This window comes from Pholcus phalangioides, unplaced genomic scaffold (assembly GCF_987345545.1).
Source record: "Pholcus phalangioides strain wild (caught in Gottingen) unplaced genomic scaffold, Ppha-v1.0 ptg000015l_1, whole genome shotgun sequence".
NCBI lineage: Eukaryota > Metazoa > Arthropoda > Arachnida > Araneae > Pholcidae > Pholcus > Pholcus phalangioides.
In genome coordinates, this window is record NW_028301608.1 from 52086396 (window position 1) to 52113444 (window position 27049).

Here is a 27049-nt window from a genome sequence, read left to right on the forward strand (position 1 = left end):
AAAGAAATGGAGAGCAGTCATTGGTGAAAATTCTTGAAGAGGACTTTTAGCCCGCTTTTTCTATTTCCCATGTAAACGGGCTACATCCCGCTGTTAAAAAACTCTAAATAGAGGAAATCGGTACAGCACCGATGTCGAGGGATACGATCGAGGTGTTTAAAATTTTCAACGGGATCCATAAGATGGATCGTGAATTGTTAATACAGTAAAACCTCTCTTTTGCAGGTGGAGGCAAAAAAAATTCGTCCGTACAAGAGGGGTGAGCATTAATCAGGGATTTGAAATACATACTTTTGTTATACAAGGGGGGATTATTATTTGACCACAGAGGAGTGATCGCATCTGAGGGGGTATCATCCGTTAAGAGGGAGCAACTGCTTCGACAAGGGAGAACACTAGTATCGATTGGTAAGGGAGAATTCTAGGTTGTGGTGTCATAGGGACTTTTTCTCTAATAGGGTTGTGAATGAATGGAAAGCTTACCTCCGGGAGTCGCGAATTCTAAAGCGATTAGCACGTTTAAAAAGGTATACGATAAACATATTGGGATAAATCAAGAAGCTATCCATGCTTAGATGCGACAACCATAATTTTTTATGGGCAGTATGTATAGTTACATTTTATCATAATTATTGGTCTTTTATTGCTTTTATTGGGTTGCTGTATTTTTGGATCAGGGGTTCTTAACCTACGGATCGTTACCCAAACTTGGGTCGCAGGGGCTTTGAGATAGGTCGCACAAATCCATTTGCATGGGTTCTTGATCTATGTGTTACGACCCAAACTTGATTAGTCGAATGTTATTAAGCTATGGGTCACAAACCAAACTGGAATCACACGGGCTTCCTAAATGAGTCATGAAAAAATCCGCTAACTCCTGTTATAAGTGTACTTATTGCGTCACTGGTTTCACTAATATCGAAAAACAAACAGTCCCATGGGTCACAAAGCTGATCTTGTTGTCGATTTTGGGTCGCGTCTGTTAAATGTTAAGAATACCTGGTTTATATATATATATATTCGACATCCATATTTTTTATGGGCATCTTTCATCAGCCGCCTCGCTGGGCATTTTGTCTGTTGGGGCCTTTGTATTTGTGTTTGTATTCGGAAAAACTAAGTATTTCCATAGATTTTCCCCTCAGATTTTTTTGAACGAGTATCGAAACTCACTGAACAAACAGAATCCCATAATTACCTTTGTCATCGAATCCATGAGTGATTTCATGTCCAATGACTACACCGATTCCACCATAGTTCAAAGATCTGAAATTAAAAATATTTATATACATCGATAACAATCTAAAAATGTACAGCTAAAGTGCGAATTTTATTGTGAGAAATAATTACCTAATATAGTTTTGATGGTACAGTGGTGGTTGCAGGATTCCCGCAGGAAAACCTGTGAAGGATTTTTATAATGAATTGTGTTATAAAGTATAATGAATATATTGTGTTATACAATGTTTTATAATGAATGTGTTACGGTAAATGTTATATAAATCGGTTACTATGCATACTTACCTATCGTCTGGGTAAGTTTAATAAATTATTACTTTTACCGGCAAATATGCATCATATACCCTAGTGTCGTTGGTAAATTTGATAAATAATAAAAAAAATTATCACTTTTTTACCGGTGATTATATATATAGTACACACGCATACCTGGTTAATTTGATAAATACAGTAGAACCTCTCACCGATGGGACAAAAAAATTCGTCCGTGAAAGAGGGTTGATCACATCTGAGGGGTGTCCGTTAAGAGGGGCTTTACTGTAGCCCACTTGAAATTTATCACTTTTACCGGTTATCTTATTTGCCATATTACACTAGTGTAATTGGGGAATTTAAATCAAAGAATTTGTTAAATGAGAGTCCATTATATCGGAGTAAGATTGCACTATTGTAAGATTGTAAGCTCACTATTATCGTCAATAGGAGTTACTTTGAGGATATTCGGAAAAATTCGTTAAATCAGAAGTTCATTATATCCGGTTCAGTCTGACTCATTAGCAGCTCTTTACCATGGCAATGGGATCGATTTACCAATACGAAATGGCGATTATGTGTAATAACCGGCAAAAGTGATAAATTTAGTATGATTTATCATGCTTACCATTATGCATTACATTAATGCTTAGCATTATTCACAAGTGGTAAAAGTGTGGTAGCTCTTTTAGTATTTATTAAATTTACCAACGACGCGCTTGGATACTATGCATAATCGCTGGCAACAGTGATAAATTTAGGGAAATTGATCAAACTTAACAAAATGCTTGGCGATTATGCTTAATAACCAGTTATTATGTATAATAACTGCATTTATTACATTTACCGTAATATGTTTAGCGACTGATCTGAGTTATCATTTACTTATCATCATACAATAAGATGTTCAATTTTGACTCACTGATGAAGTTCTTAGATCTGGTGTAAAAGGCGTTGATGACAGCAGGAGACGTGACCCATCTGTAAAAATTACCAAGAAATTATCACCACCACTATTGTTAACTTATGAAACGATATCGAAGTTCGAATTCAATGATCAAGTAAATGTCCAATAGTTCTTAATAACTTTTTAATGTGTATACTTTACGGCCTGTGCGCGTCCGAAGAATGGACACTTCTCGGAGTGACAGGCCATTCCACAAAGTAACCAGACTTCGGATGTTGGCAGTGACATATACAGGATGGCGCGTATTGTATCTACCAATTTGAATTAACGACTACAGGGTAAGTCATAAAAACATCGCCAAACTGAAAGGGCAATTCAGGCATTCGAAAACAATCCAAAACCACATCCGGAACATAGGTCCGCAGACGCCATCCGGAGCCGCTACAGGGAGTTGTAGCTTCACACACTTTTCAAGCATTCTCAAACTCAGTAAGCATGAAGTCGCAGTTCTGATTTTTAACGAATTTTTAACGGAATGAGTGTTCTGAGTGTATGTGCGGCCCCTAACGTATTTATGTTGTCAGAATTGCGACTTCATGCTTACTTAGTTTGGGAATGCTTGAAAAGTGTGTGAAGCTACAACTCTCTGTAGCGACTCCGGATGGCGTCTGCGCACCTACGTTCCAATGTGATTTTGGATTGTTATCGTATACCTGAATTGTCCTTTCAGTTTGGCGGTTTTTCTGATTTACCCTGTGTATCAGGATGTAGTGGCATATACCATGAACCGTTTACGCTATCGCATATGTGGATGCCATGAATAACTTCTTTCAATGCCATTCATGCAGAATGGCATTGAAAATGGCAATTAGAGAAACTTCTACATGAATGACTTCTTACAAAGGGGTATTTGGAGAAGTTTGAGGAAAAGCCTTCTTGGCAAAAAATGATGTTGAATATTGAGCACTTTGCACGAGTTCGATTTTATTCAGCTCTACTTTTTTTTCCAACAGTTCTAGAGATGCAGTAACTATAAATCCGTGGTTAAGATACAGAATACAACTAATGCACGTCAAGCAGTTGCCCCACACGCAAATTGCCCTCCGTTCCACAACCTTTGCCATCTTAAGAGGCTCATTCGTTTGCAGGTCGAGAACTTCCGCGATAATTGCATCTGCCCAGAAAACGATCCATGATACTACCGTGCCTAACTCTTAGTTAAAGTACTCCATGTAGATACAAGCCCACATGAAGTCTTAAAACCCGCCAATCGAAATCGATAAATACAATACGCTCGGTAATACACTGAACTTATCAATATATATATATAATCTGAATTTAAATAATTTCTCAATATGAATTTACTTTAAATTTAGGAATTTAACGATATGCTTCACGATGCTTACTGAGTCCTGTCAACTGGTGTGCGAAGTTTCAGCTGTTCTTTAACGGCATAGTGCTTCAAATTCATCAAGATGTTCTCGAAATATGTCTCCGGTCGGAATTCCAGCTACAATGGGAAGACAAAAATTGTTTTTTTTTTACTTGAAAAGTTTCATTTCCTCTTTTTTTAAAGGTAATTTCGCTGAATAATTGACATCGGGGCCGTGAAAGACAGCATTCCTTCACGACCGTACTTTCATGCTTATAATCATTTAATGTAAATTTTAGACCGGTGTGTATTACAGTAGTTTTAATTAGTTTCATTTTAGTGAGCATCAATTTTACATAAATAATTGCTCTTGTTTTGGGTTGCTGTATCGCAGATATATTTGACATTAATATTTTTATGGACTTCTTCTATCTACCTCATTGGGAATTTTATCTATTGTGCTACCCCCCCCCCCCCCCACCTGTATTTGTATTTGTATAGATGCAAGCAGGGACGTACGAAGGATCGACCTTTAATGAGGCACACAGAGTTTTTAGGGGGGTACTGGGAATCTCTTCTAGAGAAATTCTGAGTTACTAATCTTTTAAAAAACATTTAAACCAACAGAAATTTATTAAAATTGCATATAAGAGTGTTTACTTTCGACAAAATTTGATTTTTTTTTATTGAAAAATTTAATTTTTTGACATTTTATTTGAAAGTATTTTTGACTGTTTTTAGGGAAGCACGGGGCCCATAATGCCCTTTCTTGTGTCCCTCTCCTCAAGTTAATGCTTGTTATGTGCAGTGCTGTCATCTGCCATCAACTTATCTAACCATGATATTGCTAATTATAGTATGATAGATCTTTATTGCAGATTATAGGATGATTAGATTTTTTTGCCTCACCGTATCCAAATTCACATGCGCAGGTTACATGCAGAAAATTTGGGAAATATTATCTATTTGTGGGTGGCTATGAGATTTTAAAAGAAATAAAAATGTGGCCGTGTGGTCACACGGCAGTCGAGGATCAGCATAAAAAGTCGAGCTACATTGGTACTCAGGTTTAGAATATGGCTGATCAGATCTCTCTGGGGATCTCTATATATAAGAGAATTCAACTTAATTCATTCTTTTCGAATGAAACACTTTTATCTTTTCGATCTCCCAAAAGTATATAATCAGCGTTCGAGGGAGAAATCATTGGTGGTCCGTTAGAGTCGGAGACCATTGGTTCGTTAAACAATCAGACCACCGAGAAGAAAATTATGGTGGTCCGCGAGATCAGCGGCGGAACCCCTCCAACCTTCCGCGGTGATACATTGATCGGGGAAGAATCTCTTATGGGAGAATCACCGATCCTCAGTTGTTTTATGGCGTCTTGGCCGTTTAAATGTTGAATGATGATTTATATTATACAGGGTGCCCTGTAAGTGCTAATGTGACCTTTATTTTATCAACTGTACGTCGTAGAGGTATAGTTTGGATTTAAAAAAATGCTCAAAAAGCGTTCAAAAATTACGTTGGACCAGTTTTGACAGTGAAAATACAGTGTGCCACAAAAATAATAAATCTACATTTTTATACGGTCCCCATGTCTTTTAACTTTCAATTAGGAAGTTGTTGCCCTGTTTCTCCTGGGGATAACAGAAAAAATCCGTTTCTAAGTGCGCCTAATATTCGCCAAGATATTTTAATTCAAAAATCGGAGAAATGTTGGAAAATGACAGCAAGAAGTAAGGGGTATACAACGCTCCTTTCCCTCATTTTTATGCTGTACTTTCCCCTCTCCTCCGGTTTTTGAATTCAGATATATCAGCTAATATTTCACTTAGGAACTTTTGCCCAACCCAGTAAACGGAAAAGTGTAAAGAGATGATTAGTGTTACCCCAACATAGTCTTCATCCAATTTTTCCGGATCCAGGATGTATTCAGGAAACCCTATCTTCTCGGTCATAATTTCTGCCTAAAGAAGAAATTATTAATTTACATTGAAACTGTTGTTTTCGACATTTTCAATGAAGCATTGCAAGGGTGTAGATTTATTCGAATATTTGAATATATATATATATATATATATACGAATATAAAATATATTTCACCTTGCATATTAGATAGACAAGAAATATTCAACTTTTTGTATCATAATTTGGGAAACTTGTTATTCGTTGATAACGAGCACGCATTATGATTTTTGTCCATTCGTAATAATTTCAAATAACATGAAAGTTACGGTAATTACCTTCTCGCGGGCCGCCACGCGAGTCGAGTTATCCATCCAATCGACTTCGTCTAGTAGTTCCAGGAAAGCTTTCTTTATGTCACTTATCATTTCTTCAGCCTGGAAATAGGAATAGAAATATTTCTCTTTATCAATAATAAAAATAACTCTTGCGTATAATATGCGTATAACATGAATATCATTCATGCATAATGAATGAATATCATTCATGTTAGTCATAATTATGACATGATTATCACACGGAAGACTGGCAGTGCTCCATCCTGGAAGTTCCGCTACGAATCCGATTTTTTGTTGCACTAAATTGTAAGAAATTCAGTCCTATTGTCCCTTCAAAGATTTTGTGGGGAAGCAACCTAGGGAATTAGCTGCAAAATAAGATGTGTGTCCCAAAATGATCGAGCCACCTGTATTTTTCGGTTTTTCCCTAAATATAAATTTTTCCTGGTAAGAGCTGCAATATAACACCTATACCCCTAGCTTGTATTGAATCATTTTCTCTGGAATTTGTTTTTGTTGAAATTTCAAAGAATAGAAAAACTACCGCATCTTCTCTCTTGAAGAGTGTCTCAAAATGATAGAGCCACCTATAGGTTTATCACGCCGTCGTGCAAATTTCGCCGCCGCGTTTGCGCAGTGAGTCTAGACTAGAAGGGAAGAAAAAAAACGGTTTTATTGTATCGGCTAGTGTTTTCTGTCTCGAATTGAATTTTGTGGGGTTTTTTTTTTTTCATAATGGGTAGTGGAAAATCTTTAACGGCTCGAGAACGAAATAAAATTGATGAATTGCATTGAAATAACCTATCATTTCGAGCGATTGCAAAGTCAATTTACCGATCCCGAGCAGTAGTTTCTAATGATTTGAAAATTAAAGAGACTTGTATGACACCAGAAAGACAAGAAGTCGTCCTCCTGTGCTGACGAAACGCCAGAAAAGTGTGATTCTTCTACTCAAAGTAGAAATAGTTCTTCCATAAGTTGAAGGAAATTAGCATCTTTTATCCTGACGTGAATGTATATGTACATATATATGTTCATCGCATTCCTCAGCGTTGTAAATACATCTGTAATTGCAAAATGCTTACTCGTCCGAAACTTAGAGAGCATCATAAACAGTAAAGACTTCGTTGGGCGAAATGTTATATGTGATGGACTTCCAAGTGGCATAGTATCATTTGGAGTGATGAAGAAAAGTTTAATTTGGACGGTCCAGACGGCTGGAAATATTATTGAAATGAGATATTAGAAAGAAAGAATTAAGCTGTCTTAAGCGTCAATGAGAATGTGGAGGTGTAACCGCCTGGGGTGCGTTCAATGCTAGTGGAAAAGTGCAGTTAGCTGTTATATCTGAAAGTCTGAATGCTCAGACATATCAAGAACTGTTGAAACAGTATCTAATTCCACTTTTTGAATCCGAAAATCACTTTACAGCTGAATTTCAACAGGACAATGCACCTCTCACAATGCAAATTCGACCTGGGAATGGTTCCTTGCGATTGTGATTCCAGTGATGGATTTTCCCGCATGTTCTCCAGACCTCAATCCGATTGAAAACATGTGGTCTATAATGGCACGTAAAGTGTGGGAGCGTGGCAAGCAATACAACTTATGCAGATATATGTCAAGTTATTGTCACAGCTTTAATCCTGCACAATCAGAGATTTCTAGTTAAAAAATAATTTTGACTTCGAAAAAATAAATTGCTATTTATAGAACATTGTAAGTGGCTTTTTATCATTGTGGGACACCTTATATGGGCATTTAATATGGTGATGAACACGATGAGAACGAATTCTTCAATGATGTTTTGATCCGAAAAGTGGACAGAGATCATAATAACACATCTTTTTACATTACTATAAATATTTCCAACAGCTACTAGAACAGTCATCTTAATGTTGTCACTCGTGAGCACTGCGGTGCTCAATCTGGCTATCAAGTACTCGATGCTTGCGATATCTTGATTGACATCCCAAATGAACCATCTCCTTTTAATTATGTAGTTACATTCAAGAAATCTGACTTTATCGATCTTATTCTAAGCATGTGTCGGAGTCACGATATAGGGGGTGTACAATTTATTCTTTATGAATGGCAATCCGAGTGCTTAATCATAACTTCCATAAATTCTACGAATAGGAGCTTGTTTTATTTGAGATCCTATCCATGAACTCACCGTCTCCTTGCTCTTCTCGTTGAAATGTTTTCTCACGAACAGAGAACCAACGGCCATTCCCATGTTCTTGTTAACGTACGTGGTGCATGTCTTCCATCTCGGCGATATGGACTGAGTTCCGTAGAGGGCACTGTAGTAGTCTTGTTGCTTGGACAAGAATCTCTTGTCCAGACTACTCACTCTGTTGTAGACGAACCTCCAGAGCAGGTAATTCGCCACTATCCTGTAAGTGTGGAGGAAAAGAAAGCAACTAATCCATTGAATATTTAAAACCGAATGGAAGACTAAAAATGAGTGTGACACATCTATATTAAAATTATTATTATTATCATCGTTAAAGTTATTATTATTATTCCTCTGTTCTCTCACAGGTTTTTGTTGTACTGCCTGGGATGAGTACAAGTGAGATGGTGTAGTGGTAAAATGTCTACTACCAATTGTTAGTGCGTCGGTGACAGTAGATTCGAACCCAGTTTTTGTGTTAGAACAAAAAGACTATAGATGAGATGTGCAGTGGTATATAATCCGCACTAAGCAATTCAGTTGTTTTGTTTATTTTATTTATTTATTTTTTACATTATAATCCGCGGATTATAAGCAGGAAAATTACGGTAGTTCTTTAACAACCACATTGGTCTTCCGAAAGAAGAAATGTTATTGTAGAGAGAAGCGAAGAATTCTCCTAGGTTGCCAAAAAATTGGTTTTTGTCGCCAAACAGTTAACGCAGTGGTTCCCAGTTTCATTCTACCTTGGTAGTAGCAATCTATCAAAAAATATACGCGCGTCACTCAAGCGATCTGCAAATATGCCGCGGGTCACTTAAGTGATTTGGGAATATGCCGCAGGCACTCTAGTGATTTGGGAATATGCCGCAGGTACTCTAGTGATTTGGGAATATGCCGCAGGCACTCCAGTAATCTGGAAATGGGCCGCGTAGTTCAATATTAAAAAAATTAGATTTGAGGGTGCGTGCTACATCAGATGACTCAGAGGGACAGCTTTGGCCCACGCGGCCCATTTGTTGAGCATGTAAGATCTAGATTTTCTGAAAATTTACAAAAAGTTGTTAATATTGTATGTACAATCCGTAAACACTCATCCATGTTAAGTTATGCCAGAGAGACTGAAAAGGATCGAGATTCACGGACGAGTATGTTACAAGTGTTCCTGAGCTTTATTCAATCCAATATCTTTTTCGGCTTTGCTTATATTGACTTTTTCAAAGAAAAAAGAAACTTCATTGGGGTTATATAGTGTGGGACTTGAAATTTTGTTGTCGATGGCTTTGAATTCCTTTAGGTCGAGGAAAAAATAGAATCGCTTTTTTTTTCCTTTCCATATTCTTTATTTTCTAGAGCTCGGTGTTCCGATAAACTAAAATCGAATACGGGAATCTCTTTGTTATTTCCAGGGATTTTCCACTCACTGTTCCTCTCGCTTCAAACCGGAGTAAAACTCAAAATAAGACTTAAATCATTCGGATACCGGAGGATTTTATATCAAACGTATTGCGAAGGATGAAAGGAAAAAGGTCTTTTTCAACTCTCGGAACTGCAAATTCAGCAGTTTCACGAGTGACCCCGAGAAGACTTTCGTCATTTATATATATATATTCTGAGCGTGCAAAAAGGCCAAAAATCTCAAGATTTAACTATACAGATATGAATAATAGTGAATTCAAATATTCATAATAAATGTATCAACTGAGATCTAAACTACAGGATTAGCCATACTAGCCCACTTTAGAGAGATCTGGCGTGCGTTCCACTGCTACAAATGAGACGAAATTTGTACAACATAAAACTCAAATGTTTCCTTAGTCATTTATTAAGTAAAAAAGTACAAAAATCTGACGATAGGGGCTCTGGAGTACACATATAAATCTTTAATGTATATGTAGCACTAAAACTGCTCAATCTGTTCCCTCTTCATTTTGAACAAGGTGCTATAATCGTAAAACTATATTTTCCATAGCTGAACGTACAGCCATAGCGTTATATAGCTGAACGTTCCTTAGCCCTCTACCTCGACTCTACCTTGAGCCACCACCGAAATATGCAGAGCACGAAGCCGAATGCTGCCCTGGGTGATTAGAGCACATATCATATTGGAACACATTGAGCGGTTTTAGTGCTACATATTAAACACTTATATGTGTGTAAGAATACAGTATTTATGTGTGTGCTCCAGCGGTACTTATCGATGTATATCTGTACTATACTGCACTTTTTTTCTTTTAACCTTTTGCACTCGAGGCCTTTTTCGCTTAACCAGCAACTCAAGACAATTTTCCGCATATTTGGCGAATTTCTTACAGCTAACTTAAAATGATTTAACACACAATTTAACGTTTAAAACTTTTATATTTTAACATTTTATATATCTTTACACTTCAAATAAAAATAACCTAAAGAAATCTAATGGTTCTTTTATGTGTGAAGATACTTGTCCTACAGCTCTTTCGCCGGATACAAACGGTATTTTTTGCGGTATTTCTTCGGATTCTGTGCACGTTACCCATTCTGAATTTTCGGTCTCTTCTGCGAAATCACTGTCATTTTCACTATCTATTACCCTGATTTTTCGCCTCTTACACGTCTTATTTCATCGCTATCTTCATCATTGCTTTCCTCCTTTCTATCGTCAAGTAGTCTATGCGTAGACGTAATTTCGTTCTTCATCAACGAAAAATCGAACTGATTCCTTCACTTGAACTGATTCCTTCATCGTATTCCATTTTTATTGGGCTCCGTAACTTTGAAAATAATATTCCTATTGCCCCGACTGTCGAGTTAGAACTAACGCGAAGGCGCATATATAACAACAAATCTAAAAAAATGTATTTAAGATTAAAGATTAACAGTTGTTTTATACGCATGTATTGTTGAATACACTCATGAAGCGATATTGCTTATACCGAATCTAAATAAACATCGTTGCCGCTCGAATTATCACGTCAAACCGTGTGGTGGCCGGGAGTCACCGCTTGAGTGCAAAGGGTTAATAAATAGCAAGTGAATCATTTGATTTATCTTGTAGTGCTAATTTTGTCTCATTTCCAGTAGTACGAGGTAGAACACACTCCAGAGCTCTCTGAAGTGAGGAACTAATTTCTCATAAACTTTGTTCATATTTTATTACTACTGAGTTTGAATATAGTTATACAGCTTTGTTTTATTTATTTATCTGTATAAATCAATTTGCAAAATTCTGCTAATGAACGGACCTCTTTGGCGTCATTTGGATGAGTTCACTCAAGAGTTTGAAATAAGGAATGGCGTAGACGACGACTTCTTCATCATCTCCGATTTCCATGGGCATTGTGATGTTAAAATACAATTTCCAGTCAATCTAAAGATACGGTTAAAAACAATCACAGTCATTGTTTTTTAGATATAAAGAAAAAACAAAACAATTCTTTCAGGAATATAATGGTACGGGAGAGTATGATGATCACCAGGTTTTTCTCCATTAAAAGTAAGAATAAAAAATAAAAATATCAATATGCAAACGTTACTGCATAAAAAACGTGCCTCCAATACTATTACAGAGTAAAAAGAGAGAAGAAGTGTTTTCTTTCTCCCCCCCAACGGCTACAGCATGAGCCTAAGAACATAGATAGTTCAAATGGAAGTATGCACCTACTGTAGTTGAAATAGTCAGCATAAAGCGCAGACTTATCACCCACTGATTTCCATCTCTTCAATATGAATAAGCAGCAAAATATCGAGTAGTGATCGTGCCTGGCTTATGTACATTTTTTTTCAATGTCTTAATATAAGATATTCATACAGCACAGTATGCTTTTCATTAGCTATATGCCTTTTTATGACCTGAGGTTGTTGAAGTTTTTTGTTTATCTTGCTTAGATTTCAAGAGAACACAAAAAGTTCCTAAATTTTCCATTAGGTGGCGTTCTAACCTTTCTTATAATTTGGCGCGTACTCGTATTGTTATACTGCTACGCTACTTTCATGATTCTATATATATGTACATATTTCAGGAGTTATTAGGTTAGCCGTATTTCAGGAGTTATTAAAGATTATGTGAAATTCCGATGTCCTTTATTTCTCTCAAATATTTATCCTTTTTTGCTCCCAAGCATCCCAAAATGATTCTTAGAGGTTGAAAATGAATATAAGTGGCTGCAATACGTCATTGTATAAAAAACTCTTCGAGTTGTCACAGATTTTGAATGGATAAAGATACAGAGATGGAAGTAGCGTCAAAATGTACTAAATCAGACATGCGCTATCCGATAATAACAATAAAAATGCCACCTAGTGGATGGTTCTTGAACTTTTTTACCTTGTCTTGACAAATCAACGTATTTTGAACAAAATTACAGCTAAAATTTATGAAATTATATTTAACGAGATGAAAATGTATAAAGTATCATGTGTCAATCATATATTGCTGTCCCGCCCCTAGAGGCGTACAGCGGAAATGTATAAAGTATACTCGGAATGAGTACATTGACCGTAAATTTCTTTAAAAAAATTCACTGCCATCTATATACCATTACTTTCAACCATGGATGTTTCGGAAAATTTTCTGGAAAAGTTAGCGGGTGAATATTTCTTTCGGTATTAAATTGGGAGTTGCAAATTTAGCCAATTTGAAATTTTTTTTACAAATCACATAAAATCTTTGTTTTTTCACGTTTCTTCTAATTATAATTTTGAAAAGGTAAGACGACCATATTTCCTCGAGCAAAATACGGGATATTAGTAGACTGACCATATTTCCTGGAGAGAAATACGGGACATCGGGATTACAATTACGGGAAAATACGGGACGCTGCCAAGTATCGCCAAAAACGACGCCAAAACCAAACAAAGTTGCCAAATATTGTTGAAACAACGGAAAAATCACAATGGCGGGAAATGATGCATTACTGCAAATTGCAGTGGATTAAAATGTATTGCACGAAAAAAAAACAGTTTACCAAGGCAAATGTGGGAGATTAATATTCCCATATATAGTTGTAATTATCACAAAATAATTTATGAGTTGAAAAATAATTTCAATCTTTGACTTCAATAAAGAATAAAAATTCAAGTAGGCTTCGTGTGAAATACGGGAAAAATCGGGACACTTTTGCCAAAAAGTCGGGACGGCGAAAAAAACAGAAAATACCGGGACTGTCCCGGGAAATACGGGACGTATGGTCACCCTAGATATTAGGATTCCAAATAAGGGGAAATACGGGACATTGCAAATTATTGCTGAAAATGATGCCAAAAAACAAAAAGAAGTTGCCAACTATTGTTAAAATCACTGAAAATCGATATAATAGCGGGAAATGAAGCACTACTACGAATTTCAATGGTACGAAATAAAACGTTCAACCTTTTAACTGCCGCGAATTCAGACTTAAATTTATTTCCATTATTTTTTCCCTTTTATTTCCCCTTCTGATCATATCAGTTTAAGCAAATCAATCAAAAAAAATTTTCCTGTATGTTTTCTGGACTTGCCCATGTCCATAGAGATAACATTAAAAACCAAGCAAAAAAAAAATTAAATTTTATTCTTTTTGAAAAATGGGTGATTTTAAAAAATTGAATTTTTATATGGCATAAGTGCTGAAATGTACGAAATTTTTGTTTTCTAAATTACGTTCGAATCTCACACCTTCGGGGGGGGGGGCATCAAGTTGTTTTAATGTAAGGAAAAATATTTGTTTTCTAATTATTTAAACTGATGTTTCCATTTGTGAACATTGGCCGTTAAAAGGTTAGAAACATGACGAATATGTGAAATGAATATTTGTCTTTGTAGTTATAATTGAGAAAAAAAATTATGAGTTTGAAAGGTTTCAATCTTTGATATTTCAATAAAGAATAAAAATCCAAGTTGACTTCATTAGAAATCTGTGAAAAAACGGAACATTTTTACGAAAAAGTCGGGACGGCCAAAATTATGTGAAAATACGGGAGTCTCGACGAATATGGGGCATATGGCCACGCCTAGGTAAGACTTACAACTAAATTAAAGCTGATAGTTTTCCATATACAACTTTTTAACTCCAAGACTCTCCTACTCTCTGTTGTGGGAGGCAATGGGAAACCTGCTTTTCCTATCTTTTTCTTTCTTGATTTCCTAAATGTTAACTAACGATACTGGTTTCAGAGATTTAACTCTGGTACTCTAATTATATATACGTTCAATTAAAAAAAAAAACCTGTATGTAAAGGGGTTGACATATTTACAGATGAAGGTGAGTAGTGCTACAATATATGCATATTGTTATCCATTCTTAATACTGTGGCACTTTGGTGCATCTAATTCATTGAAGTGTTTTCAAAATTTTCTTTCCGTGATGAAATTCTCTCCAAAAAGTGCTCCGTGATTTACAAAATTTGGGAACTATTGTCGTAGGAGCATCGAATAGATCAGTGTTTCTCACCCTATGGCCCGCGTACGATGATCCGCGAAAGATTTTGCGTGGGGTTCGCTGACAGATTTGAAAGTTGGCCTAATTAAATGAAAATTATATATTTGATTGTATGTCGATGCATTGAGAATATTATTTACATTCACTATGGTTCAGAACGAATAATACATATTATAAGAGAGTTACTGGTGCCTCAAAATTTTTAAATATGTTTTGCTGGCTCTTGGGTTCAGAAAGGTTGAAGAATGCTGGTGTACGTCCTTACGCTGACAACTGAAGATCAAACCATACCTTTTTTTTAAATTAAATGTCAGTTATCATACAGTATATGTTTAAGAACCAAGATGACTAAGCAAATGGTTTTACTGTTACGTGGATTTACCTGAGGTATTTCTGCCTGTAGATCTGCTAATGATGTTTTGTAGTAAATTGCGGAATAATTTCTCCTGTCTTCATTTGGTATTGTTATCTGCTGAAGGAAATACTGCATTTTAAATAACATATGCAAAAATGCCAAAGTATAAGCATTCGAAGTTAAGAATCATGTTTTGCTATAAAATCAAAATTAATCGACTAAATGAAATTAATACGTGTAAAAATATTCTAACAGCACGTTTTTAAACTAACGTTTGCGAGTATGATTTCGAATTCGAGGACGTCTTCCATGTCTTCCTCTGCTTTTTCTGGTGATGCCCCGAGTAGCTCAGCTATTCCGATCATGAACCTACCGTAGGCTTCAAGCTGTTGAGTTCCCTTGACGTAGTATTCTTTACTCGGCAAACCCAAGTCAGCCTGGTCTAACTATTGATAAATAAACGACAAAAAAAAAAGAAGAAAACTTGTTCAATCGGAATGAAAACGAAATAACGATAATGCGGAAAAAATGAATTTGATTTTTACGTGAGAAAATTTATTTTCGTCAGATAATGACACAATTGGATTGTGTCGCTGAACAAATCTTACTTCCAAATATCAAATTACAATTTGCTAAAGAAATTCTTCATTTTCTATTTGAGTGAAGAAAATATTTAATATATAATTCTCATTACTCCTTCCGAGATATTTTGTTGTATTCATATGATGATTATATTAGAAATGAAGCAATTCATATTGAAAGAGATGCGTTAGAAATGAAGCAATTCATTTATTCAGATACTATGGATTACCTTGGACACGTGACACAGACGGGAACACTGATTGATTAAGAAAAAATACTGCAAATTTAAATGATTAAGATTATGGTTATTGACCGTCTACTGGCTTCAAATCAAACTGGTAGCTGTCATCTCTCTCTCACCAGAATAAAATAAACTGAAGTGTGTACCTACGTAGTACCGATTCATAGAGTAAACCTATTTGATTTCACCTGTATAATGTGAACCGAAGAATTCTTGCCGTCCGGTGCCACCCACTGTCCGAACAGAATGTCGTTGCTGAACGTCCTGAGCTTAGCTATAAGAGCGACCCAATCGAAGTTATCCTCTGTCCAGTTTGAAGCTATCACCGGCCAACCGCCAAGCTCCTGGAGAAGGTCTAACAACGGCTCTTCCCTCAGTCTTTCGATTACGTCTGTATGAGACCAAAGAAAAAAACTAAATGCATAAGATAAAAAATAAATGAAATGCCCCCAAATAAAAATATTACATTGATGTTTCGGTGTAAATTAATATGAGAAGCAAAAGCAATGTGAAATAAATTAGGACGAATGTTCATACCGACATTCATGCAAGATGCGTAGAGGTTCTTGGCCATTATGGTAGCATTGCTGTCGTGTTCCATTATAGGTTCTTCTAGTAATTCTGTGTATGGCAGAAAAATCACATAATTTATCAACTTAAATTCTATTCCATCACACTTAAAAAATAATAACCCCATAATTTGTTTTCTAGACCTATGATTTACGAACTTTTTATGTTTGCAGCACTACTGAAAATTTTAAATATGTCGTGGCGCCACCACAACCCGATTTTAAGGTATTTTGGCATCACTTATAAATTTTCTTCGACTTCGAAAACCGAACACAACCTCGACGTAGCAACCTAAATAGGCGTGACACACCGAAAATCGCAACCGTTTCAGTACGTTAATTATGGTGTTACCCAAAAAATATTTCGTGGCACCCTTGGCTAGCTCACGGCCTCTAAATTACGTTTTGAGTCACTGCTGCAGATAATATTTGAAAAAATTTAAATTTTTATATTAATGAGTTTTACAGCTAATCGGTTATTCGATTGAATTTTTTAAGGAATTCCTTCCACGCGTATTCAATTGGTTAAAAGCACAAAAACTCAAATAACGATGGTTTATGACATTAAAGCTTCTCATAAGAAATTGAATTTGTCAGGAAAGCTCCTCGTGAAAAATGATTAGTATCAGTAAAGCTTCTCATAAAAAAAATAGCGTTTGCACCCAGAAAGAAGCTCCTTGCAAAAAAAAATTGTTGTATCAAAAAATAAGCTTCTCAAAAAAAATTATATCAAAAAATAAGCTTCTCAAAAAAAATTATATCAAAAAAGCTCCTAGTAAAATAATTTGTATCGAAAAAGAAGCTCCTCAGATAAAGTTTTTTGTACTAAAAAAGGCTCCTCGTAAAATAGTTGGCATCAAAAAGGGGAGTCATCAAGAAAAAAAATTTTTGTATCAAAAAGCTCTTCGCAAAAAACGGTTTTCTATCAAAAACCTCTTTGGAAAAGCATTTGGATCAAAACAGGTTTTTTCAAAATGTTTTTATCCTCAAAAATATTTTTTTGTATTAAAAAAATCAAAAAAGCTCCTCGCAAAAAGAGTTGTATCAAAAAATTCCTCCAAAAAAATTGTTGCATCAAAAAATAAGCTCCTGAAAAAGAACTGTTTGTATCAAAAAGCTCTTTGTAAAAAATGGTTTTGCATCAAAAAGCTTTTTGTGAAAGAGTTTACATCAAAAAAAAAAAAATCTCTTAAAAAAAATGTTTGTATCAGCAAAGAAGCTCCTCATAAAAAAAATGGGAAGCTCCTCGTAAAACAATGATTTGTATCAAAAAGGAGTTTCCAACACGATCATTTCGAAAATTCCATCTGGTAAACTCAAGAAATCTAGTTGCCATTTAAGAAATTCGATCCACACGGATTTGCACTAAAAGTTTAGCGTGTTATCAAGAAGAAGCAGTTTTACCCAGTGAATCTTTCCATAGAAATAAAATATCATCGCTGGGGGGGACTGAAGGAAAGGAAGAGTGTTCAGGTTAAAAAAATACGTGGAAACATTCGAGTGAGAAAAGAAAAAAGGCGAACATGATAACCCACAAGAGGAAAAATACTGTAAAAAAAGAACACTACACACAATAATGTTCGTGACGAGAGAACAAAACACGAGAATACACCCCCCGGAGTACAGTAGCCCTCGCGTATACTATATCACATGAAAAAGAACGAGACCATACATACCTCGTAACTTGGCTTTCACTTGATCCTTCATCAGGGAAAACGTGTCGTAATGGGATCTATCACTCGGCAGTTCGTGGTGTTGATGCCATTTCCCACAAGCGAACTGGTAGAAATCTTCGCAGGGTGAAGCTGAAAAATCCATGTTCTGAAGAAGGGCTGCCGCTACATATTTGAAGAAAATATCAAAAAGAGAAGAAAAAAAATCTGAAATTTTTCTGACATTAGAACTCGATTTCTCGCAACACACACACACATACACAAATCCTTTTCTTTGTCATTTTCCAAAATAACGCTTCCGCGGTTCGAGGGAAAGAATCGCAATTATTCCTGGTGGTGTCAACATTTTCGGGATTTTTGTCACGTTCTTTGACTTGTAATACTCCTCCGTTCCTCCAAAAAAAAAAAATAATAATAAAATGTTGAATAACTTTCTCGTCTGTTTCTCTTCTTAAACTTCTACTATATACAACGGTATTCATGCTTTTTTTTTTACGTATCTCACGTTTGTGGGGGGTTTTTTTCCCCCACAATGGCATACGATACACAGGACATCGATCTGTCGCTGTGCGGTCTTGTAGACGGCGTGCTAGACTCTTTCGTCGTAAGGATCCCAGATTCGCACTCCGTTGATGGCACAGCGGTAGCCGGCTGAAGTTTGTTTTCTGCAGTTTTCCAATTTGAGGCGTGAATGCGTTGTTAGGCCGGATCATGGCATATTTTAAATTAAAGACATATAACGCATTGAAAAACACAGAAACATTACGTTTGTGCCTGTCATATTAACTTTTAATAATACAGTAAAACCTCTCTTTTGCGGACACCGACGGGACAAAAAAATTCGTCCGTAAAAGAGGGGGGGGGGGTGACCGTGAATCATGGGTTTGAAATACATACTTTTGTTATACAACTGTAAATTATTATTTTGCCGTAAAAGAGGGGTGACCGTATCTGAGGGGTGTCAGTTATAAGAGGGTTTTCAACTGTACTTTTTAAGTTTCAAACATTTTCATAAAATAATTAAGCAGCGATAGAAAATTAACCTCTAAACTAACATAATGAACAGACATTTATGTGATGATCATATATATATATATATGATCATCACGTATTCCCAGGAGATCTTTACGATCCGTCCAGGGAATTTGTTAGTGTGTTAGAAGACATCCATGCCCTGCACAGTCAGAAGTTACGACTGGACTGCCCCGGCAGTTCAGTGGTATATTTTAATAGTAGTTTCAATAGCTCAGAATAGTTTCAATATTTTAAGGGAGGGGTCCTCTGCTCAAGAATCGTGAGCACCCAAGAGATACAAGCAAAACAGCAGCAAAAGAGGTGAGTGTAACTAAGAGATACCTCTACGCGTTATTAAAAAAAGCTCTAATTTGATTGGTTAATTGAACCGTGGGAATGGAATCATATCTATATTTATGTTTTAATGTCTGGGTGCTAATTCAGTGTACACCAAGTCGTGGAAGTGAAGTGCAATGATATCTACTTTAGACCAGCAACTCTCACCGGCTTCCCAGTCAGAACGTTTTATTATGCCTCTACATTGATTTACCATATTCCTCCGTACTAGCCGGCATGCCGCCATACGCCATACACAAGGGAGACCAGACTGGTCCGTTCGCGGCATGTCGGGAAAAGCAAGGTTTAATAAGGGTCACAGTATTCAACCAATTCAATGGATTTTTACAATAAATATATCTGAGAACTTTCTACAATCTGTAATTCGAATTTCTCAGCGTGCTGGTCTCCCTCACTGCTTACCGTCATGCCGGACGATGCGGTAGATTACGGTAAGTAAACTTTCGATCGCAAGAAAATAAAAAAAAAAACATATCTTAAATTAATCCCAGGAATCTCTAGAGTCTCCCTATCATCTTGTTTGTGGGGACGGGGGTGTGCATAGATAATAGTAGAGCTCAAAAGCCTTTTGACAACAATAAATTTGTCTAAAAATTTCATATTTGAATTTTTAAATTAAATCTGTCCTATGAAACAAACACTGATCCTCAACACAAACTTACGACCAAAAAAAACTGCTTATCTACACTTCGTAAAATCAGAAAAAAAATTTATCACTTTTATGGTGGATCAAAAGTCTTTTGACACAAACAAACAAGAAAGCAAACAACCAATAAATAGTCAAATCCGGTCATGCCACGGGTATTATAATAAATGACAATAAGTCAACTCTTCATTGAAAAATCTATAGATTGTGAAACTGCTTGGCGTGTCTTTGACACTGACTCAATGCGTTTGTCTCCAAAGTCAATGGATATTTATTCCCACTCTTTTTTCACACAATTGAAAAAACCATCGAATTCAGATAATTCCTGACTCTGACTCATCTATTAAACTCAATCCATAAATGCTTCCTGGTATTGAAGTTATGCCTCTGACTTCACCACCCATAAAACTCTCAAACTGTGAGCTATATTTACGGTTATTGTCTTGATGGAATATCAATAATAGTTGCATGTTTTATATCGTTGAGAGGATGACACGGGGTTATGAAATAAATTTTTGTAACGGAACCTATCCCTTGTGTTTTTTTTCAGAAGGTTAAGGGGGACCGACACCTTTAACTGAAAAGCCTCCCCACTTTCGTGTTCGTGTTTAACACAAAGAACCTATAATATCTTAATGATATTGGCTTATAATTTACCTTATAACTACCTATAAGAACTTGTAATACCTCATTTGTACATTACATATTACCAGTTCCAGTTGGTATCTTGGATTGTTTCTCTTGTCAATAGAAAAGTTGGTATAATTCTCCCTCTTCTCTTTGCCCTTCTGTAATTAAGTAATAACGATATTTTTTGTTCACTTGGAAGACAGCCAAACAAGCCCATAATGCCCAGCCAACGTTTTACAAGTGATACACTCACACTCAGTCCGTGTTTTGAATTAAATTCATTAGGTTTTTCGGGGATCTCTCCTTTCTTGCATTTTGGTCGTTTTATCTACCCTATCTGCTGTCTACTGGTCGTATTGAAAGAAAATTACTTTTACTGGTTCCCGAGATTATTAAGCACGGTTCCATAAACTTATGAATTCTCTTGAAATACCAAAATCACTTGTCACTTGAGCTAGACTTCGCTCCATGCTTAACGTTTTTCCGAAAAAACTCACCGAATATTCTTTACGTTTTAGAGTGTTCATTATGTACTCTGGCATAATCCTACCATGAATTCATATTAAATAAGAATTAATTACTTCCATATTTGATTAAACTATATTTGTCAAAACGATGATGCTTTCGATCCACCAAAAAACAAAAATTAGACAGTATATATAAATGCTCACTAACCCCCAGACAAACAAATTTCAGCTGCAAGTGTCGATAAGCATCTTCTTCCTGCTTCACATATGCCAAAGTCAGGGCAGGTCATGCAAATAAACTGGTGCCACAATCATTATTGCATTTGTCAAAAGACTTTGCGAACTGCACCCACTAAAATACAGAGCGCTACTGTAGTTCAGTGGGCAAAAAGTTCAGAATCCCAGACCTTCATCTACCCGTGTGGTATACAGAGATTTTTGTGTAGAAAGCTGGTTTTGATATATCGCTGGATTTATTGGACATGTGAATTTATCTACAAAACATCTATCAGTAGACAACGTTAACTTATATATCTGACTGTATAATGTCTGATAATTTATTTACTGTTCACGACGATCACAGTTTCGCCCAAGTACGCCCTGAATCTAGATTTCAGGTAGAAAGTCAATAACGACTTGACAATTCAAAAACCAAACCTGCCAGCGAAACATTACCTGCACTCACACATTCTTCTGTCAGACATACTGGTAGACAGGAACCACTTGTACAGTTTTCGAGATGGCAAACTGAAATTTAAGACAAAAAAAAGACAATTAGAGAAACACATCGAGTCAATGGGAAGCGCAATTCATTACATAATTGAACTCGAAAAATGTGTATACTATTATATATATCCTTACCGTTTCTTCTACCTCTTATAAGCATCGTATTAGGTTGCCGGCTCAACAGTAAGATGAGTACAGCGCACAGACATGATACTACCAAGAGAAGAAGGAACAGTATCCTCTCGAAGGTTGTGAAGGGTCTACAGCAGGGTCGTGACCTGAAAAATATATAGTAAATATACAATTTGAAAAGTATTCGCTCAGAAGAAATGGTTTTTAGTGGGAAAATATGTATGATTGAGGAGATGAGTTAAAAGGAAATCAGAAAAAAATAATTTGTGAAGAAATAAGTCAAATAAGTAAAATCCAGGAAACAAATGCAAAATGAGGAATAATCATTCTGTGGATCGCTCCGAATGGAAAAGTTGTCGGAATGTTGGGAAATCGGAAATGGTGAAAAATTATAAGAACGCAAACGGAATCTTTTTCATGGAAAGTATTCAAATAGGAATTGTTTCTATGTGTCATTAGATATTCCCAATAAGGGGGGGGGGGGCCTCCGGTGGAAATAACCTGACCTAGGACCTGTCAGGGATTCTAACTTATGAACCAGACTCCAGGACCACACACACGTACAAACACCTCGATTTTCTCTTTTTCAGTAATTTGACGTAAAAAAAATTTGACGGTAAAATGCCGTAAAGAACATTCATCACCCAAGAACAAAACCCCAGCTCCTGGTTTCAAGGCAAGTAACTTACCATGTTGTTTTGCGCAAATGCACATGATAAAGCCAAAGCCTCCTAGAAGTACTAGGAGTACCTAGGAGGCTTTGATAAAGCCCACCGTTATTTTCCAATCTGCGAATCCGCGAGGATTGAAGGGAAAGGATAAGTCAAAACTCTTAGTATTTTGGATGAGCAATAAAAGGGCTTGGACAACGAAAACACTTTTCCTGGATTGGTTCAAACGGTGTTTTGTTCCGGAAGTCAGGAGGTACCTCGAGATTGAAGACATGGCATTCAAAGTTCTTTTGATATTGAATAATGTTCCTGGACACCCAGATGTCAACGAGTTCAAAGCTGATGGTGTAGAAGTCCTTTATATGCCTCCTATTACAACATCTATCATTCAGCCCCTTGATCAGGGAGTAATGGGAGCATTCAAGGCTCACTATACACGTCACGCAATGGAGATGAATGTGCACGCAATAGAAGATGCAAATGCAGAAAATGTCTTGAAAATATGGAAGAATTGCATTATCGCTAATGCCATTACTGTCATCAATAGAGCCGCGGAAGCTCTTAAGAGAGAAATAGTCAACTCGGGTTGTATTCATGGGTGGAGATACACGGAGGGGGGGTGGGCAGAGTCACAAAGGTGGAGTCGACTGATCTAATTTATATATGTACATATGAATTGACATCATTATCTTCGTGCTCCCCTCCCCCCAGCAGTAATGACCGTGCCCCCCCCCCCTCCAGACCTCCAAGTCTAAATCCGCCTATGGCTGTGTTAACCTTTGGCCACAGCGTGCGCTCCAGGGCACCAGCATTTTTACAAAGCGAACTGAAGAAATTTTAAAAGACATTGTCACGTTAGCGAAACAGGTGGGGGAGAAGGGTTCAGTCAGTGATATTGATATAGAAGAAGTTGAACAGCTAAAATGAATAGCAATTCAGAGGCACTGACGGAAGAGGAATTAATGCAGCTGAGTGAGTATTCCTGAAACCGAAGCTGTACCAGATGAAGAAGATCAAGATAAAGAGAAGACAAGTTCACCATGTGTAACATAGTTGAAGTTCAAATCAGCAATAGATTATTGTCATGACATAGATCCATGGTACGATCTATGGTACATTCTTCACATGAAGAAAAATTAGTAGAGTAAGCATTGTCATCATATTCCAACATACTTGATGATGTGAAGAAGGAACGGCAAACAAAAGTCACAATGTTCTTTCAGAAAACATCGCCACCCTCTTTTACATATCCCTCTACCCCTGGTCCCCTGCGTCACCCTGCTGTTCTCCTGATGTTCAATAAACGAGATATACAAAAAAAACCTATGGTTTTGGTTATTCACGATCCCCCCCCCCCGGAACGTAGCCCCCGTCGGGGGGTCGACTGTACCTCCTTGCACCCCCTCCCCCCCACCTTCCTGGGCTTTGATGTCCAAATAAAAATTACTGAACAAAAAATTATTCATAGAACAAAAATATTATTAAAAAATAGAATGTAGTCGCTATCCTATTCGTTAGATGGCGCTACCAAACTTGCAATCAAATCATTAAATTTGGATCTCGAGAGACAATATCATGATACAAACAAAAAAATATACGTCAACAACATTATCGAAAGCACCGCAGGCGAAAAAAACTTTGGAAAAATGTAATAAAAACCTGGTATAGGGTACCGTTACTCTCTGATACCAAAACTTAACTTTCATATATGTCACGCGGTAGATGTGATAATTCAGATCATCATGCATACTAAACCGGTTATTGTGCATAATCACCAAGCGTTTTGGTAAGTTTGATAAATTTCCCTAAATGAATCGCTTTTACCGGTGATTATGCATAGTAGGCTTACCCAAGCGTCGCGTCGTTGGTAAACATGATAAATTGTAGTAGCCTATATGATATACTATACATGATAATTTATACATGTATTTTATCATATTACCCAGGCGGTATCACCAATACCTACCTTACAATATGCAGATGACGTAAATCTGTTTGCCGCAGATGAAAATACAATGGGCTTACAAAATGCATGCCATCAGATTCGTCAGTGGAACTCTCGAAACAATCTGCCTATCTCTACTTCAAAGTGTGGATCACTGCATCTGGGCAGACAAGCTGACCGTGACCACTATTGGATAGGCAATGAACCTTTACAGCAATTTAATATTTGCTCAGATTTGGGTATATTAATGAACGGTTCTGTGGATTTTGCCGATCATTATTGGGAAATAGTTTGCAGGGCTATAATAGAACTGCATACTTGCTACGTACGCCTACCGTATATAGAATTCAATCACCTTTAGTATATGCTTTCTGTGTGTATGTTCGGCCTCACCTTAAGTTTTGCTCACAGGTCTGGAGCCCATATAAGATCAAAGACATAATGCTGTTAAAAAAAGCCTCAAAAATCTTTTACAAAACGATTCCAGGTCTGGGCGAAGAGAGAGGCAGAGATAGACTTGGAAGTCTGGGGGGGGGCACGGTCATTACTGCTGGGGGGGGGGGGCATGATGATGATGTCAATTCATATATACAAGTTGTACATATATACATTAGATCAGTTGACTCCGCCTTTAGAGCATAGTTAGAGTGGTCAGAGCGCTCACTCGTCCGGACCCGGGTTCGACTCCCGGTAGAGACACATATGAGTTTTTCCTTCCTTAAAAAAAATCAACATCTCGAATAATAAATATCTTCACAACATTCAGTTTTCTGTATATCTTGCATTAACAAGTTGAGAGCGACATCGTGCCATATGTTATCAATTTGTGTGATCATTTATCAAAATTTATTTTACTGTTCATTAACAATAAAATAAATTTGAATAATTTTAATAAGATCAAGTCTGCATTAATATTTTGTTCATTTTAAAAGTTTACGTATTCATAATGCACAGTTTACATGATTTTATATTCCCTGCAATCAAGTTAGACATTATCAAATTTATCTTAAAATGTGTGCAATATCATTACTCTTGGGCTTCCTTTTTGTCTAATAAATTTTTAAGACGTATAATACCATAGGCGTACCCGAGGGGAAGGGGGGGGGTGTAGTTAGAGCCGCGATTATGGTGTATTTTGGCAGTAAAAAACACTGGGAAACAATTAAACTGAATCCCCCCCAAGAAAGTCCTGCTTACGCTACTACTACTGCTACTATGTAGCTATACATGCAACTCGTTCACATTCCTCTTCGGAATATCTAACGAATTGGTGCATGTTAGAATGTGCGTGTACGTGTTGTGAACCTCACGGGAAGTTTGTTTTACTAACTTTGTCGCAAATCTTTGTCAGAGACGTCTCGATGAGCTGGAGATATTCATGTGTGTGTCTGTTCGTGCTTTGAAATCGGTTTTTTCATACGCGCAATAATATTTATCAGTTATTCCGGGGAAGCCTCAGGTAAACTATGACAGGGGCAAGGGAGCCACAGGTGAAAAAAAAAAAACGCTAGAGAATCCCTGCCGTATATTCGGTTGTCTACCGCACAATATCCTATTGCTCGTTTGCTTCAACTGTACTCATAATGGGCGCACCAGGAATAATTTCTGAAACAATCAATTCCAGAAATCAAGGCAGTTATTTTCAATAATTTCTGAAGATAACTGCCAGCGGCAAACATAAAATCATGACTGATATTGTGTCGTTTGTACTTCATATCGGTTTAAAAAAGCTGGTATATACCAAATATTATTTATTTTTATACGGAAAATCGGTTTGAAACCACCAATTAGTTTAATTCAAAGAATTATAACGAATGATTTTGTTTCTATTTGACAGCGAGTGGTAACTAAAAGGGCGGAGATACGGGGAGGGGGAGCGTGGGGAGGCATTGCCCCCCCCCCCCAGTGTCAAAGGTGAAGTTGACTGATCTAATGTATATATGCATATATGAATTGACATCATCATCATCGTGCCGCCCCCCCCCCCAGACTTCCAAGTCTATCTCCGCCTATGGGTAACTACCATCACAACTTCACCGGTCCTGAAGTAGGAAAAAAGTTAAAGACCACTGAGCTAAAATGGATGCGTGTGATCAATTCGGGCATCTTGGACCATTGTCGTGGATTCTCCCAAATGTCCACTTTCCGCAGGGTCCTCGCAAGTCAGAATCGAGACCTGACTCTTAATAATTTCTTGTTTTCTTGTCGGCCATACGATCCCCCATGATCATCAATCCACCGATAAATAAGCACGTAATTTACTAATTGAATATACCTGCGATTTGTACGGATAGATTTGTAAAACTAGGAATAAGAGCTATACCAGGAATGTTCAATAAGAATTTCGTCATGTCCTTAATATCATTTGATACGAATGGTTGTGGTACTGCAACGTTTAATTCAATTTAAGCAAAGATGCATTATTTATTGACACTGATTCTCGTTTGT

At 36.8% G+C, this 27049-nt stretch overlaps 1 protein-coding gene across 2 annotated transcripts in view; it reads right to left on the reverse strand.

The window, feature by feature from the left end:
• Positions 1-27049, reverse strand: part of LOC149076185 (neprilysin-1-like) — a 57138-nt gene that overhangs the window by 16507 nt on the left and 13582 nt on the right. The window contains exons 3-17 of one of the 2 annotated variants that reach the window (XM_089243733.1): positions 21989-22131; positions 21803-21874; positions 18017-18178; positions 16309-16392; positions 15960-16162; positions 15221-15394; positions 14976-15062; positions 11420-11544; positions 8193-8415; positions 6017-6115; positions 5663-5740; positions 3805-3908; positions 2414-2472; positions 1351-1402; positions 1199-1266 (exon numbers count right to left, since the gene is read on the reverse strand). In XM_089243733.1, coding sequence (XP_089099859.1) covers positions 1199-1266; positions 1351-1402; positions 2414-2472; positions 3805-3908; positions 5663-5740; positions 6017-6115; positions 8193-8415; positions 11420-11544; positions 14976-15062; positions 15221-15394; positions 15960-16162; positions 16309-16392; positions 18017-18178; positions 21803-21874; positions 21989-22131 — 1733 coding nt within the window. Of the gene's footprint in view, positions 1-1198; positions 1267-1350; positions 1403-2413; positions 2473-3804; positions 3909-5662; positions 5741-6016; positions 6116-8192; positions 8416-11419; positions 11545-14975; positions 15066-15220; positions 15395-15959; positions 16163-16308; positions 16393-18016; positions 18179-21802; positions 21875-21988; positions 22132-27049 lie in introns of both variants that reach the window. The other variant, XM_089243732.1, reaches the window with a different exon arrangement.